At 41.5% G+C, this 17,650-nt stretch overlaps 2 protein-coding genes across 3 annotated transcripts; one reads left to right on the top strand and one right to left on the bottom strand.

Moving 5' to 3' along the window:
- Window positions 1-670: 670 nt before the first annotated feature.
- On the top strand, window positions 671-5,607 carry LOC110739146. Of its 2 annotated transcripts, none has more exons than XM_021919610.1 (6): window positions 671-890; window positions 1,165-1,235; window positions 2,474-2,579; window positions 2,770-2,902; window positions 4,830-4,976; window positions 5,194-5,607. In XM_021919610.1, the coding sequence occupies exons 1-6, from the start codon at window positions 814-816 to the stop codon at window positions 5,203-5,205; spliced, it is 546 nt and encodes a 181-aa protein (XP_021775302.1). In that variant the 5' UTR covers window positions 671-813; the 3' UTR covers window positions 5,206-5,607. The 2 variants fall into 2 exon arrangements, with proteins under 2 accessions (XP_021775302.1, XP_021775301.1); XM_021919609.1 differs by having other exon boundaries at window positions 677-890; window positions 5,070-5,607.
- A 10,306-nt stretch (window positions 5,608-15,913) lies between these two features.
- LOC110739099 lies at window positions 15,914-16,585 on the bottom strand. Its single transcript, XM_021919552.1, has one exon. It carries the CDS (start codon window positions 16,583-16,585, stop codon window positions 15,914-15,916), a length of 672 nt encoding a protein of 223 aa, XP_021775244.1.
- Window positions 16,586-17,650: the final 1,065 nt, after the last annotated feature.

Here is a 17,650-nt window from a genome sequence, read left to right as displayed (position 1 = left end):
TGAAACCATGGAGGTGGGTCATGATTGGGTAGGCGCCAGATAAAAGTTTTTTTAAATAATATTTTACTCTAAACGTGAAAATATTTACAATTTTGCCACCAAGATAAACTTATTTGTCTCTCAAAAAGAAACCTGGCTTCATCTTATACTTGTTAAAACACTTTTGCAAAACAACATATATTTTTCGTTATTTTCTTATGACTCTCATTTTTCTTTGCATCCACTTAAAAAATAACCTCATTATACACTAATATAATGTACTAACTTATGATGACAAAAATCCAATACAGGTCAAGGATGTGTAGTAATTTAGGACAAATGGAATGTCTAATTAGATAAATGTGAGTGCACCTCAAGTTTTTAAGCAAAGATGGAAATTAATACACTAATCAAGCATAGGGCTAGGCTGGGTTTTGGTATTCCAAATTTGCTTAAATTCGCACTTTTTTTATTTTGAGTTGAGCTATAATAAAATGAACTTTATAGAAGGTAGTAAAATTTATCCAAAATACCGAGTACATTTTAAACTCGCACTATTCTAAATTTCTAAGTTGAGCCATTGACTAATAGAATATCTTATGTGATTTAGTGATTGTGACATGAAAATAAAAATAATTAAAACATGAGGTGAGAACAAAAATGAAAAGAGTGAGTCACAAGAAAATAAATATAAAATAAACATGAGGTGAGAACAAAAATGGAAACTTTAATTTCAGTTTGCCTCCACTCCATCTCGGATCTCAAACCATTATTACTCTTCTTTAGCTATATCTTTTCTCTCTCAACCCGATCCGACCCGACCCGACCCGAGAAATGCGGAATCCGACGTCTGCTTTGGGTACCTGGCTTCACAACAAGATCGTCGAACCCCTTCTCCAAATTTTACGCAGGTTTTCTTCTCTATCTATTTTTAGTGATTATTTGTGCATTTTTCTACTCATTTTTTTTCTTAAATTTTGGACCTTTTTACTTTGATAATCTCCAAATTATTGACCCTTTTGAGGTGGGTATCATAATCTATGTCAAATAATCTTTTTTAATGTTTGTTTCAGTTCAAATTTCCCAAGCTTTGATTTGGGTTTATTGACCATTTTCGAAATTAGCATATATTGCTTAATATCATGATTAATGTAATTAATTATTGTGTAATTGGAATGATTATAGGGGTGCTGAGCCTAAGCAATTGGCATTTTCAACATCTTTGGGTTTTACCTTGGGTGTATTCCCAATATGTGGTATGTTATCTCCTCTTTTTCCTGTTTAATTGAGTAGAAATTTTGTATTTTTACTGTTGATGTGAAATTTTGAGCTTTTGGGTATGATTGTATGACTACTTTTAATACTTAGTACTAAGTATTTTTTTTGCTGTTTAAATGAATTGTTTTTGGATATAGCTTGTTGTTAAAGTTGATTATGTGTTTGTGTTAAGCTATCTGCAATTGTAATTGGTGTTGTTTTGTGGATTTAAATTGTTGGTACTATGATATGTATTACTCTATCGGCCTGTTTGGTAAGTGGTGATAAAGGGGGGTGATAGGAACAGATATTTCTATATAATCTTGTAAAGGATGTCACTTGCTAATGTCCATGTTGATGGAACTCCAATCCTGTGTTTTCTTCATATGTTTCTAGTTTTTAGTCAATTGTCAATACTACATTACTACCTCTACATGTGTTAATGAGTTGTTAATCTTGTTATTGAAAATTGGAAATTATGAAAAAAAGAGATATGGAAAAGCGTAACCTTGATTAAACATTTCTTACATCACCTCCATACATTACCATATACTATACGGGCCATATATACTCCGCATTTCAAAGGGAAAAATAATGTGATGATAAATGTGTTTTAGTTTCCATGTTCTCAGTGTTTTCTTCTTTCTTTTGCTCAAAGATGCATGTTTGTATGGTTTTACCTCTAAATTGCTTTGTGAAGTCATTTGGAACTCTACAACTAGTAACTAGAGAATTAATATCTAAGTTTAAAACTATCTTTCTTCCCAAAATCCTTGCATTTTTGTACACAAAGGATTTTTGACTCATTTTATTATTTTGTGGTATTCACCATTTACCTTCACGTATCAATTTATTGGAAGTTTATTTTTACTCAAATATCTAAGAAATTTTTATTAAACTAGTAAAAAAATATTTATTTTCGACCACCAATTGTGGTTCACCATTTACCTTCACCTATTGGTCTTGAAATGATAAATCATGCCTCACATATTTGGCTTCCAATAGAGTATGTGCGTTTTAGGTAATGTTTTAGCGTTAGTGTGTGTGTGTGCGCGTAAACACACCATATATATATTGCTGAAATAAGATAGTCATTTATTAAGTAGATTGGTCCCTTGGAAGTTGCAGTAGAAGTCTGTTGTTATAATTGCTCTATTGGTATCATGCTTCTAAGTGCGACTACTGAGTTTAAGTAATGTTCATTTGAGAATGTACATGCTAAATTTAACTTTAACAGGGGTAACTGTTTTTTTATGTGGAATTGCTATTCCTTTGTTGGGGTCACGTTGCCATCCTGCAAGTGTGCTGCTGGCGAATTTTGTAGCTACTCCCATTGAATTGAGGTAATTTTCTTTTAAAATGAATAATGGGAAATATCTCCTATGAGGTTAAATCTACTTCAATGTTTTTCTGACTGTAATTGGGTTGCTGGTCTTATAATTTTACCTTTGTGGATCATTTGTACCCACCCTTGTGGTTCATTTGTACCCTTAATTTTGTGATCTGCTATATTATAGTTTCTATGCTTTGTAGTTTGGTGATACCCTTCCTGCGTCTTGGTGAAGCTATCTGTGGTGGTCCTCAATTTCCATTGACCTCTGATGCTTTGAAGAAGGTTCTGACAGGCCAAGCTTCAACTGATGTTCTACTAAGCATTGTTCATGCGGTATGAATTCAACCTATTATATTTCTTCTTCCCGCCTCTCTACTTGTTTGCTCTCTCTATTATTTTGGGCGGGTGTGTACAGTATACCTTGCACACCAAACAACACCTGTATACCATAGCCCTAGTGGCTTTAATGAAAGTACGAAACTTCTACCATGGGTAAGGCTGAAGGAAAGGTGGCAGTGCCAGCCTGTTCTACACAACTTCAAAGACTTTTTGACAATCTCAAATGGCTTTTTTCTCCGTCTCGAAGATGATTAGAAAAAGGGTTATTTGGTAATCTAGTAATAGCAGCATATAGGAAATATAGGTAGAGTTTAAAGAGACATTTGCTTTGGTCTTTTAAATTCCGAATTCCAAAGTGCTAGTATGTATGGCTTTTACATTTTTGTGACAGTTTAAAAGATACCAAGTATGTATTGTTACCTCTTTTTTGGGTTCATTGATTCAGTTATGTATAGTTAACAAAAAAGGATGGATTAAAGGTGGAATAAAATACCCTTCTTTGTTTTGAAGATTAGATATATGATTATTTCGTATATCTAACCTCCCTATCACTTCAAAATGGTAAACATAAGCTACCAGATAATAGCCAGAAATTTGTTGTTTGGTTGACTGCTTTTCTCAAGTAAGCAATAAATACAGGCAGCTAATGAGTTAAATGAACTTGTTAGACATTCTTTGATGGCAGTTCACTGCTAAAACCATATTCACGTGGATAACACTCAACCCTAGGTTTCCTAAAAAATGTATTCCTATGGTTGATATTAGAAAATCTCATTTAGTTGATGGTCCAGTCTTAAAAAAAATAAAATAAAATAAAAAATTGTGACTATCTATCAAATTCATTTTCAAAGTCATATGCTCCTTGTTATTCAAATTGAGCAATTACAGAGCAAAATATAGATAATATATATCATATGGGTTCATTAGATTCATTGTCAGTTAAAATTCATAAAGAAATTGTTAGTATTGAAGTACAAGTACAACATATTCCCCTTGTATTGAAAGTTCCAATCCAAAAAATATTGAAAAAGGATATATAAATTTTCTTTTAGATATGATTCAAGGTGCCATGAAACCTTTTGTTCATCAAGGCGTTCTCATGTTGATGCTCCTATTTCTTTAGCTTAAAGGGACATGTTTTCCTTAATTTTTGTTTTTTTGGTGCAACATCATCTCTTTAGGTTAAGTTCAGTCATCAGAATTTGGTTTTTCTTTGTATGGTCTGTTTTTATCCTTGATCATAACTGTTTTATCCATTAGAAATCTTTGATGACAGATCCCAATATACCAAATTGGTTTGAAATTTAAGAGGCTTATGATGACGATGATGATCACTTAACCACCTAATATTTCAAAGTGCTTGTTCTTTTTATTTTAATAAGTTTCAAACTGACCTTTCCTAACTTGTTCATTATTACTTTTGTGTCGTCAATTGTTTCTCAACTGAAATCTGGTACTCTGCTGTTGTCAACCAAAGGGAAATAAATAAATAAATAAAACAACACTAGGGGGTATAACCTTTTCAGCTCAATTTGACTTATCTGAACCTATGTTATTTTTTCCCCTTTTACGCTGTTATTGAACTTTTTGAATTTTTTTTTTTATCTGAGACAAGTTAAAATAAGTTGAGTAGAACATACTCTAAAAGACACTGGATTTTCTTTTGCGTGATTATTTAATAGAACTTGCTTTATTGTGCTGCTTAGGGTCATTCATCCAAAGTTCCTTATCCATTACATTAATACATCTTAAGTTCCCCTTATTATAAACTTATACATCAGTAGCCTTCTCAGTGTTATGTTTTTATGCTTGTACTGTTCTTTTGTCTAAGTTATTTTCCTGCATTTGCACTAAATTGTGATGCTGATTTGATTTTTTTTTGTTTTTTTGTTTTTTTGTTTTTTTTTAACTCTGTGTACAGTTGGTGGGGTGGCTGCTTGCAGCACCGTTCATCCTGGCCCTACTTTATGTTGTACTTTTGCCTTGTTACAAGATTCTTGTGCAGAAATTCAGCTCTGACCCCCTAAGCCCAAAGAAGCTAAAAGGCGATGAAGAACTTAGGCTCAAGGTGAGGGCTGCCTGATCTATTATATGTTTAGAACACATGTAGTTTGCTCCTGTGAATGTTAGGCATTCAGGCCATCCATGTTTTTTTCTCCAGGCCTTGATAGTATAGACTATATGCTCGTGGATTTGTTTAGTTGAAATGCTAGATCTGATCAGGAGGTGCTCTTTTCACAAAGAACTGATCTTTGTTCAGCGTTTTATGTACATGTGAATCCCAGCAAAAACAATGATATCTGTTGAGCAATTTATGCTGCTGTCTGTATGGAGGATGAACGTTTCCAATGAATTGCTGTCGAAAGAACTATCTAAAGTAAAACCCCTTCTTGCCCCATTCAATTTTCTCCCTTCATTTCAAATATGTAAATAACCAAAATTATGGAGAGAGAAGGCACATATACATTCTATCATAAAGATGAGGCAATGAACTCTTAGCGAAGGTTGTATATTGTTGACATCACAGTTTGTTTATTACTTTGACGGGACTTATTATTTTCTTCCACTGCCCTGAATGAATGTGTAATTCTAGCCGGATTTTATCAGGCAACTTGGTACTGCAATATACTTCGTATATATCCAGTACTGCAGCATCATACTATCCAGTACCAACTTGGTACTGCAATATACTTCGTATATATCTGTGAATTAGTGAAATATTCATGTTGGACTGCTCTCTTTGACTTTTTACCAGTCCTAAGTGAGGATTGATTAGCCAAAAATCTCAAACGGTCTATTCAGCTGGTGGTAATGACAGTTATAGTTAAAATTTGTACATAACACTTCTTATGAACTTTGAAATTTTTTTGGTAACTAGGGTGACTAATGTGTGTGATGCGCGTGCATAGCTAGCCATGTTCAGGAATCTCTTTTAGTTTGATTTTATATCACAAAATTAGTAGTTGATAATATTATAGAAGAAAAATATATAAACAAAATTTTTTAAGGGTATAAATATCTGCAGACTATTCTTAGAGTTCAATAAATTAGTAAACTAACATTAATAAGGGTAAATAAGTAAATAAACAAATTAAAGGGTATAATTGTTTAAACACTATATATAAATATAAGAGTTATCTCAAAAATTTTAAAGGTAGAAAAGAAAAAGGGAAAAAAAAAAAAAAAAGCTAAAAAGCTAAAAAGCTATGCTACCGTGCTACAAATGTGATAAGAAAGGGAAAAAATGTCACACATTTGATTTGCATGTATAAATATGGGTATATATGTAAATAGACATTTTTAGGGATATAATCGGCTTAACACTATTCATAACTAGATTAGTGCTCGTGCGATGCACGGTTCTAATTATCATTTTTCCATAATTAATTGTGATATAATATAAAAATGAGGCAACTCATGAGGAATAGAAAAAATACAATGCATATAGAAAAATAAAAAAATAACGCAAAAATTATTAAAACTACAATTGAAAATAAAAATTTATTGTTAATTAGTTGTGTTGAAAATATTTAAAAGTAGTATACATTATATTACATAAATGATGCATATTATTACCAATAAAACTATACAATCTAGTGACTATATGACTAAAGATTTATTTATAAATGCCTTTTAATAAACATGAAAATATCAATCAAACAACGGAATAAAATCTACAGTAAAACTATTAGCATAACATACATGTAAATGCATATGATAAATATTATAGTTATGATAATATTTGTCACAGATTAGGATAATATTTGTATATATTTTGTATCCATATCGTACTAGGATTACGAGTCTTATAAAACTCTATATATATTGATCAATGGTACACACTCCAGATTGAGGAGTTTTCCCGAAATCTAACATAGTGTCACAGCTTAGGTTTTCGATCTAGCTTCCGCAAATTTAATTTTTTTCTCTTTGAATGTTTATTCTCTCTCACGGGTCACTACAAACATCACCTTTGTTGTTCTTTTACCATTGCTTTGCTGCATTTTTTTTTTTTTTGTATTCCTTTAATTGTTACTGTCTGTTTCGGGTAAAAACAATAGGACCTTCGGCAAGGTCCTTTTCTGTGGCCTGAAGATTGATCTCGGTCCAAGTGATGACTGGGTCGAGGGTTTCCTGCACAGCAAACACACGTAAACTGGCCTCGGTGGTTGTGCCGAGGATGACCCCTTCGATGCCGAAGTCAATACAGTGTTTAGAGAGAGAAAGCTATGCAAGAGTATTAATTACTTGAGGCTTTAATTGAATGAATGTAGAGAGAGAAGATTGAAGGCTTTTATACCTTTGCTCAATAGATGAATGGACCTTAAATCAAGTGGGTTTGCCACGTTGACTGGGCCTTGACTAACTTAGCAATTATTTGGAGAGTTGAACCTTGCTTTTGGCTTTGTAATTAAATCATTTATGGACCGGCCCAATTGAAGTAAATTGGACCCAAACAACTTGCCCCCCAGACCCAATTCGGAAGCATGACGGGCCGGGTTTTTACTTGCAAAATGGAGGGAAGTAAATGATTTAATTAGAGTTTGAATTAGGGTAGTTATTGAGGCAATAACAGTTATTTAGAGAGTGATTAGGGAAGTTGGAAGGTTTAATGGGAAGTTAATTAAGGAAGTGTTTAACGGTTGCATTGAAGTGGAGTTAGTGGGGGTTTTAGTGGCGCGGACTCCCAAAATTCTGCTTCCAGAAAGTCATTTTAAGCCACTCATCCCACTCTCTCTCCTCATTTCCTTGCTAATTCTCTTCTGCTCTTCGCTAATCACCACTGTTAAACCGCTTTCCTTTTTCCGTATATTCTCAGCAATCCGAAACCTGAAACCAAAGTTCGTTGCTCCGAACTCGTAGATCGGCGAATTCCGCTTCTGGTAAAGGTAATTTTCTTCGAAATTTCTTTGGATTTCTTTGATTTTTAGAGCATACCCCTTTTTCTCGATTTCTCGAACTTCCACTGATGAGAATGGCTCGAGACCGAGGAAAGATACCTATGGTGGTCGATGAGGAGGAGGAAGTTCCTCAGCTGATTCCGTGACGCAATCGTTCGCTGGAGATGATGCCCCCTTTGAGCGGCCGCAACCCTCGTCCCAAGGTTGGGACAACAGCTTCTTCTAGCGGAGCCGCGATTCCTGCGGTGCCGTTGTCATTCGCGCCTCCCCGAGATTCAGGGGAGGCTAGCACCTCCGGCCAAGGCGGGAGTTGGGCGCCCGGACCTTGGGATTTGCCCCCTGGAGCAAGGGAGTGTGGCAACGTCCCCGAGAACTTCGGGTTGATGACCACCCCTCCTTATGACTGGTGGGTGGACGAGAGTCCCCTCTAGCGCTTTGCCAAGCAAATTGAAATTTTTTACGGAATAATGAAGGGAGATGGATATTGGTGCCGAATGCCCACAACTCCAAATAGGATTCACCGTCCTCCCCCTGGGTACATCGGGAAGTATACTCGGCAGCTGCAGTTTGGGCTTCGGTTCCCTCCGCACTCCTTTGTTGTTGAAGTGCTGAACGGGTACAACATCTCGTTGTGCCAATTAACCCCCGCCAGCACCCGAAGGATGGTGACGTTCCTCTGGGTGTGCCTCTTTTATGGTTTTGCGCCGAGCCTCCATGTTTTTCAGAAACTCCACAAATTGGTGCCGAACTAACAATCAGACGAACATCATGGCACTAGATGGTGGCGGATTGAGACCCATAGGGGGCATCTCACCACTTAGTCGAATGATACTTTGGACAAGGATTGGCGGGGCCAATGAATTTGGGTTCGGGCGCCTTCCGAAGAGGACCATCCGAACTATTTTGGCGGGCCAAGGTACTTGAGCGAGCTTGATCCCCAGATGAGGAGCATCGGACCTGATGAGTTCGATGATCATGAGAAGGAGCTGCTTACTCTCTTCGGCAAGAGAAGAATCCAAGGGGCACGGGCTGAATGGCCCAAGTGCCCACAACTTGGCTGCCCTGTTACCACTACATCTTCCAGGAGAAGATGCTTGCCGTTGTCTGCCTCAGCCTAAAATACCAAGGGGGTAAAGAGTTCGGCTGGGGCCGAAGGCCTTTGCTTTTCTCTTTTTTCTTTTATTGTTTGCTTTCTTCGTGCTGACTAACCCTTGAATTTCGGCTTTTCAGTGTTGCACGAGGGAAATTCTGGTATTAACTACAATCGGCTCGGGATTAACGCTGCAAGGCGGGTGACGAAGAACGCTCCCGATATAACTGAGTCATCAGAACGACCCTCTTCTTTGCGCAAGACTAAGCTTCAAATAGTCAGTGTTGCTGAGTACGAGGCACAGAAGGTCTGGTGGAAGAAACGTGACCCTTTCTTCCTTCTGAGCCCTGCAGAACAGGCTGTTGTTGCTGCTGTTGCTGTGAGGGCGGCAAGAGTTGTCGATGCCTCTAGAAGCGCTGCTGAACCTTCTACCTCTGCTGCTGATCCTCGGCGGCAGAGGAGAAAGCTTAAGAAGAGGATAGGGAAGCTGAAGATGAACGCCTATTGAAGACTTCGGTGAGCCTTCCAGACTTGTCTTGATGTTGCCTTTCTTTTTTTTTTTTTTTTTTTTTGACTTGGTACTCATATTGCTCTTTGTCCCCTTATTTCTTCAGATGCAGTCTGACGAAGAAAAAGGAAATAGAGGAAAGCCGGCTGGAGAAGAATCCTCTTCAGATGAAGAGATGTCCGGCCCGAAGAGAAGAAGGGTTGTTCTTAACCCTGGGCAGTTTCAACCTGCCCTTGTCCTTGCCAAGAAACCTCGGCATGAGGAGGACAAGCCAGAGGAAAGGAAAGAAAAGACTCCTCCCCCTCCGAGGTTCGTGCCGAGGGAGATAATCTAACGAAGACTCCTCCTCCTGAGTCATTTGGGGAGGTTGAGGCTCTGCCGGAAGCTCCTCCTGAGACTCAGGAGGTTGAAATTTCTAGTTTGGCTCCTTTCTCCACTCCTCGGCACGTGGCCGAGCCCTTTACCGACGAGGTTCAGAGGGAAGCTGATGCACTGCTCGTCCACCCTGAGGACGAGGAAGTGCTAATTTTGAATGAAGACCTCAAGGGTTTGGATGCTGATGGTCTGAAGGAGGCTAAAGGGGAAAAGAAAGCTGAGGAGGCCAAGAACACCAATATGCCTTCAACTTCGGCTATTGAATCCTTCAAGATGTTTCAGTCTACGGAGATGGGGTTCTGTTTTGCCCCTTTGGTGCCTGTTCCCGACTATGCCAGGAACGTCTTCGAGTCTAGGCGTAGTTCGGCCATGGAGTACTTCGACAACCTCTCTAGCATATCTGACCTGGAGAGGGTCAGGGTTTGGACCATTGGGGCTGGCGCTGGCGCATCTGAGCCACTTGCTAGGGTCTCGGATCCCTTTGTTGAAAAATCAGAGGCTGCTAATGCAGGTAAATCTTTCGGTACTTAAGATTTTTCACTTAAGTTTAAACTCTTTCTCTCTATCTCCCTTTATTTATTTATTTATTTATTTATTTACTTCGGCTAATTATTGCTTCTCAACTTTGCAGGTCGTTCATAACCACTTCTTGGCTGTGGAGATGAACGATGGGCTGAAATCCAAGGTAGAGAAGGCCGAGGAAGCTGAATGCCAAGCAAAGATTGCTGAACTGAAGAGGCTAGATGCCGAAGATGCGGCCACTGCCCTTAGAGCTGACGTGGATGCCATGACTGCCAATTTTCAGACCTTCTGCCAGGATTTGGAGCAAACCGTCTTCCCTTCGGTAGACGAGGGTCAAGCGCTGGTCCAGGAGTACGGGGCTGCAGACATTCCCAACTTCAAGGCCCGCATTGAACAGAGGGTGCAGCGAGAGGTTGAGACTTGGCGTCTGATGGTCAAGGACTTCAAAGAGAAGGCTCCCCAGGCAGAAGCCGAAGCTATGAAGAAGCAGTCTGAGGACTTAGGAATGAGCTGGAAACTCAGGATGCGAAGCTCTTTGAGGCTGAGCTTGAGCTGGAAGCCAAAGATGCCGAGCTTTCCCAGGCCCAAGATGAGCTGAATGACGTCTGAAGCCAGCTGAAGGCTCAGGGCGAAGGGGCTGCCAAGACTCAAGCTGACCTTGAGGCAGCCCGAAAGTTGCTAAAAGTCAAAATCTACACCCAAGATGAATATGACAAGGGTTTTGACAACAGCTTCCAGACAGCTCGGCACCTTGCTTTCCATGCCGATCCCAACATTAACTGGAACGAAGCCGAGGAATGGTCCATGGATCCTAACGACCCGTATCTGCATTATGGCCCATCCTACCGAGGTTGCTTTTTTTGGCTCGTCAGGTTGAAGCCGAAGCCCGAGCAAAGAAGGAATCTATGAGTTCGCTGACTACATAATTTATGGAGTTTCGGCTTTCTCTTTTCTCTTCTTTTATTTGAGGAATCTATGAGTTCGCTGCTCAAAAGTCTTGGACTCCAAGAGCAGCATCTCTCGATTCTTAAAAATTTCTCTTAGGGAATGACTATCCAAAGCACAAGGCCATCATTCTGGCAATGTTTCAGATGTAACTCCTCTGAAGCACAATGCCAATGTTTAGGCTATACCTCAGATTAGTCCACGACCTCTTTGCCCCCAGGACTAACTCATCCGAAGTACAATACCAACAAGTGGCTATAGTTCGGGGGTAAAGTCATTATCCTCTATTAGGCTGGTTCCTCGGCAATCCGAAGCGCGAAGCCCCTGTTAGGCTACACTCAGGACAGTGCCGAGGTAAACCTTTTTTTCAAAAATTTAAAGAAGACAGAGAATAGCAACTCGTAAATTTGGTGGAAATGGTGGCTCAAAGGTCTTTCATTAATTTGAAGATGCACATACATAGGTTGTTCCGCCCCAAAGGGTTTACACATGATATTTCTTAAGTACATCAGCATTCCAATGATTCTTCAGCTCAGTTCCATCCAACTGCCGAAGTCGGTATGTTCCGGGCTGAAGTTCATCATAAATTTCATAGGGGCCTTCCCATGAATGTGTCCTTTTTGCACAGCTGCAACATTCCGAAGAACAAGATCACCAATTTTGAGAAGTCTTGCATGAACTCTTGTGTTGTAAAATTTGCTGATCCTTTGCTTATATGCAGCCATTCTGTCTCGAGCCGAGTCCCAGATCTCGTCAAGAAATCGAGGGATTCTTTCATGAGTTGTTCATTTTCCTTGGCTGAGAACAGATTCATGGGCAAACTCTCTGTGCCAATTTCCACAGGTTGGACGGCTTCGAATCCATACACCAGCTTAAAAGGTGATTATCCCGTAGCCTCTTTTTCAGTTGTCCGAAGTGACCAGAGGGTTCCTCTGTCCACTTGGACTTTTGATCTTCAACCTCTTCTTGAGAGCATTGAGGATTTGCTTGTTTGCAGCTTCGGCTTGACCATTGCTCTGCGGATGACACATTGCCGAGTATGTCAACTTAATGCCGAACTGGTCTGTGTACCGCTTCCGCGGCAAATTATCAAATTGCTTTCCATGACCAAAGACAAGAGCCTTCGGAACCCCAAAGCGAATGATGATATTCTGACAGATAAATTTCCTTACAGTTTGCTCTGAGATGTTCGAGGCTGCCTCAGTCTCGATCCATTTGCTGAAATAGTCGATGCCGACTATCATCCATCTTTTTTGGGACAGGGCATCAGGAAAGGGTCCCAAGATGTCCAGCCCCCATTGGGCGAATGAAAGCAGATTCAGGATCGGCTGAAGATCTCAAGCTGATGGATGACTGGCGCAAATTTTTGACATTTCTCGCATTTTTTGTCCAGCTCCATAGCGTCTGAGATCATGGTGGGCCAATAATACCCTGCCCTTAATGCCTTATGGGCTAAAGCTCTCCCCCCGATGTGGTTTCAACAGATGCCAAGGTGGATCTCCCGAAGGATGTAGTCAGCATCTGTTGGTCCCACGCATTTTAGTAGTGGGGTTGAGAAAGATTTTTTCAGCAATTCTCCTTTAAAGACGATGAAACTTGAGCTGATTCGTTTCAGTTTGGAGGCCAAATTCCTGTCTTCGGGACATCTCCCCAAATCTTGTTAGCTAGGATGGGGTCCATCCAGCTTGGCTCTTGTGTGACGCAGCAAACCTCAGGCGCTTCGTCCACACTTCTTTCTCGGTGCACCTCCACATATAGATCGGTTCAGCTCAGTTAAAGTTGAACTTGCAAGTTTGGAGAGTGCATCGGCTTGTGCGTTCTGACCCCTTGGGATCAGCTCGACTTCAATAGTTCTTCACTTCGCAATAACTGTTTTGATCTTTGCGAGATAAGCTATCATTGAGGGCTCTTTGGCCTTATATTCGCCTCGAATCTAATTTGCGACAAGCTGAGAGTTTGTCTGTAGACAGACATGCTCGGCTTCCAATGTTATGCACAGCTTTAAGCCTGTGATTGCTGCTTCATATTTAGCTTCGTTGTTTGAAGCTTTGAATGAGAATTTCAGTGCATACTCAAAGGACTTGCCTTCGGGCGAGGTTATGACTACCCCTGCCACTGAACCATTTATGGTGGAGGATCCATCCGTGAAAACAGTCCAAACTTTCTTTTCCTCGTCTAGTGTCTCCTGGTAAGAACACTTGGCCAAGAAGTTCGCTAAGGCCTGAGCCTTGATGGCTGTTCTCGGCTGGTAGCTGATGCTGAACTCAGTGAGCTCTAAGGCCTACTTTGCTAGCCTACCAGATTTTTCAACTTTGCCGAGGACTTTTTCCAGCGGATGATCAGTCAAGACCATTATTTAATGGCAGTCAAAATAGGGCCTCAGCTTCCGAGCGGCTACCACCACAACATATGCAACTTTCTCGAGTAGGGGGTAGCGAGTTTTGGCATCCGTCAGAGTGTGACTGACGAAGTAGATCGGCTGCTGAACTTTGTTCTTCTTCTCTCAACAAAACCGCGCTTATAGTGGTCGGGCTAACTGCCATATATAAGTACAAAGTTTCTTCTTCGGCTGAGCGTGCCAGCGTCGATAGTTAAGCCAGATGTTCACGAACTGCTTAAAGGCTTCTTTTTGCTCACCTTCCCAGATGAGCTCCATGGTTTTTGGGAGTTTCAGCGCTTTGAAGAAGGGCAACCCCTTGTCCGAGGCTCTGGAGATGAACCTGGATAGGGCAGCCAATCTCCCGGTGAGACGCTAAACGTCCCTCTTTGTTCTCGGCTCGGGAAAGTCGAGCGCCGCCTGCACTTTGGCGGGATTGGCATCAATCCCCCTTTTGCTGACCATGAAGCCGAGGAACTTGCCTGACTTCACGTCGAAGACACACTTTTTCGGATTCAGGTTCATTTAGGGTCCGTTTGGTAGGGTGTAAAACATTTTCAATGTAAAATGATTTTCCATAAAAATCATTTTACAATGGAAAACTCATTTTCAAAAAAGTTTTCCGTTGTTTGGTTGAATGGAAAATGATTTTCCATTTTAAGCATTTTCCATTGTTTGGTTGAACTGAAAATTCAATTGTGAGGGAAAATGTTTTCCCTCCACTTGTGATGGAAAATGTTTCCCTCCACTTGTAATGGAAAATGTTTTCCTTCTAAATTGGGGGGAAAATGTTTTCAATAAGGTGGAAAATGATTTTCCACCCCAAGTTTTACTTTTTAATGTTTTACACCAAACCAAACAATGTAAAATGGGAAAACACTTTTCAGTGAAAATGTTTTACGCCCTACCAAACGGAGCCTTAGTGTTTCCTTAGGGTGGTGAAGGTCTCAGCCAAGTCTGCGACATGGTCTTTGTCCTCTTTTCTTTTGACGATTGAATCGTCAACATAGACTTCCATGTTGCAGCCTTTTTGCTCGGCGAAGACCTGATCAACCAGCCATTGCCCCCACATTTTTCAATCCGAAGGGCATCATTTTGTAATTATACACCCTGGCGCTTATAACAAAGGCCATTTTTGCTCGGTCGTCGGGGTGCATGAAGATATGGTGATACCCCAAGAATGTGTCCATGAAACTAAGCAGGGCATGCCCACTTGTCGAGTCGACAAGCTTATTGATCCTCGGTAAGGGATAAAAGTCCTTTGGACAGTCCCTATTTAGGTCCATGAAATCAAAGCACATTCTCCAGGTGCCATTTGCCTTCTGAACCATCACCACATTGGCCAGCCATTCCGAATACTGACAGGGTTCAATGAAACCTGCGTCCAGGAGTTTTTTTACTTCGCCTACGATGTCTCGGTTCTTATTTGCGAGTAATTCCGCTTCTTTTGCTTAATCGGTCGACAGGTGGGGTCAACATTAAGCTTGTGAGAGATGAGGTTCGAATCAATCTCGGGCATGTCCGCTGCCGAGAAAACGAACACATCTTTGTTGTCCCGAAGAAGTTGGATAAGCTCAACATGTACGTTCGGATGGAGTCCAAGCCGATGCTGACACATTTTTCAGGGTCTCCCTCAGTCAACTCTATTGACTCAGTCTGCTGGTCCAGCTCCATTGCTTTGGCACTGGACTCTTCACAATCTGGCCTGCTGTCAATATCAGTAAGCTTCCCAGACTTTGCTGGTGTTCTGAGTCTTTCGGCTCAGATGAGGAACCAACTTTTTCTTTCCCCTAAGATCTTTCTCGAGCTGGGGCGCCTTGGGCCAAAGCACTTAAGCCTTTAGGATTCTTTGTGCATCGGTCTTTTTCTCTTTCTTTTTCCTCATCATCCTTGTCGTCGCGACGAATTTTGGATGGGTTGAGGTAGTTGCATCTTCGGGCCTCCATTTGGGAATTCTTTCGGAGTGACTCTCGTCTGAAACGTATATGATCATTTGATGGTATGTTGAGACTACTCCTTGGATCTCGTGAATTATAGGTCTCCCCATAATCACATTGTATACAGACGGAACGTCCACGACCAAAAATTCGGCAATGATGTTTCGGGCTGCTCGGTCTCTGCCGATGGTGACAGGAAGGGTAATTTTCCCGTCCGGATATGTTGTAGACCCATTGAATCCAGATACCGGGTAGGGTACCAGAGTCAGGTGCTTGGTCTTCAACTTCAGCTGGTCATAAGCCTCTTAGAAAAGGATATTCGCGCCACTTCCGCTGTCGACGAGAGTTCGCTAGACGTTGTGGTTTGCGATCCCTGTGACGATTACTAGAGGGTCATCTTGGGGGTATACCACCCCCCGGAAGTCTTCGATTGTGAACGTAAAGTTTGGCACCAGAGACTGGGGTGCTCGGTTCACTTGATGGGTTAAGCCCCTCAAATGACGTTTTCGTGCTTTCCGAGAGCTTGTTCCTCCGGAAATGACAAGGATGTCAGGATTGTCTTTGTCCTGCAACTTGTCTTTTTTACGGGGGAAATCCAGTTCTTGCTGAGAATCTTTCTCGGCTTTTTTTACTTCGCAGCGATCCGCGAGATATTTTTTCAAGTAACCTTTTCGGACCATGTCCTCAATTTGATCCCTCACCTGGATACAGTCCTCGGTGTGATGTCCAGGAGATTCATGGAATTTACACCATCGGTCCTTGTTTTTCTGCTGATGCCACAATGGCAGTGGCCTCAGCTTCTTGTACTTCTGCTCGTCCTTTGTTATGCTGTAGATCTTAGTACGTGGAAGGGCGAGAGGAGTGTATGATTCGTATTTCCCCTCAAATGGGGTTTTTTCTTTCTTCAGCTCGGAAGCCGAGGATGGTTCTGAGCTTTCTCTTTCCCTTTCCTCTGGCTTTTGGACTGCTGTCCTTTTGTCTTCCCAGCCCCGGATTGAGACTAGAATTTGGTTTTGTTCCATTCGTTGGCTCAGATGTATTTATCGGAAACATCCAGAGCTTCCTCCAAGATCTGCGGGGGATGCATGACCATGAAGTCAAGGAACTTTCCAGCTTGCGGCCCGTTTCCCAGTGCAAAAACGGCTAGCCCTTAATCTAGACTTGTAATTCTGGACGACTCGTTACTGAAGTGAGTCAGATAGTCTCGGAGGCTCTCGTCCTCCCCTTGCTGCAGACTCATCAGTTTTGCAATTGTCCTCTCCCGGCGGTTCGCCATAGAAAACTTGCTCTTGAACTTGTTGGAAAGGTCTTTCCAACCGGTTATCGAGCCTTCCTTTACTCCCTTGGTGATCCACGCTTGTGAAACACCTTTAAGAGTGGTCGTGAAATATTTGCACCAGGTCGCTTCGGACCTAGGGTTCAGATACATGTGCCCCTCGTAAGAGGCAATGTGGTCCTTCGGATCCGAAGTACCGTCATAAGTTATTTGTGCCGGAATTTTCACCGTCGGCACATGCTCTTCCAAAATCCAGCTTTGGAAGGGCGAGCTGGTGGGAACCATCACGACCTTTCTCCTATGTCTAGCCAACGAGACCTCGCTCTTCCCTCTCAGAGAGGTTGAAGTGGTTTTCGTTCTCGGTTGGGACGATTTGGGACAAGGCTCAATTCCCTCGGGGTAGGTAAGGCGACTGTGCATGCTCACTACCTCCCTTGAGCTGAGACGTTCGTGAACGTTTCGGCGAGCAGGCTCTTGCCACGCGGAGGTGGTGTTGCTGCTTTTATAGCTTCGGGAGTTTTGGGTTTCGAAATTTTCGAAGAATTGAGGGTTCTTTTTCCTCACCCGCTCAGTACTCCAAGTGTCCTCCTCCCATTTATCCCCGAGCTCCTTGAAGGATGGAGCTCGTCCACTTTCCTCTTGGCCGGTCCTCCTTCTCAAGTTTCTCGGCGGAAGAGGCAAGTGGTCACGGGATGGTGGAAAGTTGCTTCCTTGGGCCTTCATGAGGTCCATAAAGACCGCGACAACTCGTGCCACTTCCTCCGTAGACGGCCCCGTTTGAGGATTTGTTCTCTGCTGAGATCGAGAATGG

This window comes from Chenopodium quinoa, unplaced genomic scaffold, assembly GCF_001683475.1.
Source record: "Chenopodium quinoa cultivar QQ74 unplaced genomic scaffold, ASM168347v1, whole genome shotgun sequence".
NCBI classification, from domain to species: domain Eukaryota; kingdom Viridiplantae; phylum Streptophyta; class Magnoliopsida; order Caryophyllales; family Amaranthaceae; genus Chenopodium; species Chenopodium quinoa.
This window is presented reverse-complemented; position numbering and strand designations above follow the sequence as displayed.

Excerpts from the sequence above, each read along its gene's own strand:
- LOC110739099 (XM_021919552.1), bottom strand. The coding sequence starts at position 16,585 with ATGGAACAAAACCAAATTCTAGTCTCAATCCGGGGCTGGGAAGACAAA.
- LOC110739146 (XM_021919609.1), top strand. The coding sequence starts at position 814 with ATGCGGAATCCGACGTCTGCTTTGGGTACCTGGCTTCACAACAAGATC. Across the intron at positions 1,236-2,473 it reads GGGTGTATTCCCAATATGTG|GGGTAACTGTTTTTTTATGT; the intron begins GTATGTTATCTC and ends TAACTTTAACAG. Across the intron at positions 2,903-4,829 it reads TACTAAGCATTGTTCATGCG|TTGGTGGGGTGGCTGCTTGC; the intron begins GTATGAATTCAA and ends CTCTGTGTACAG.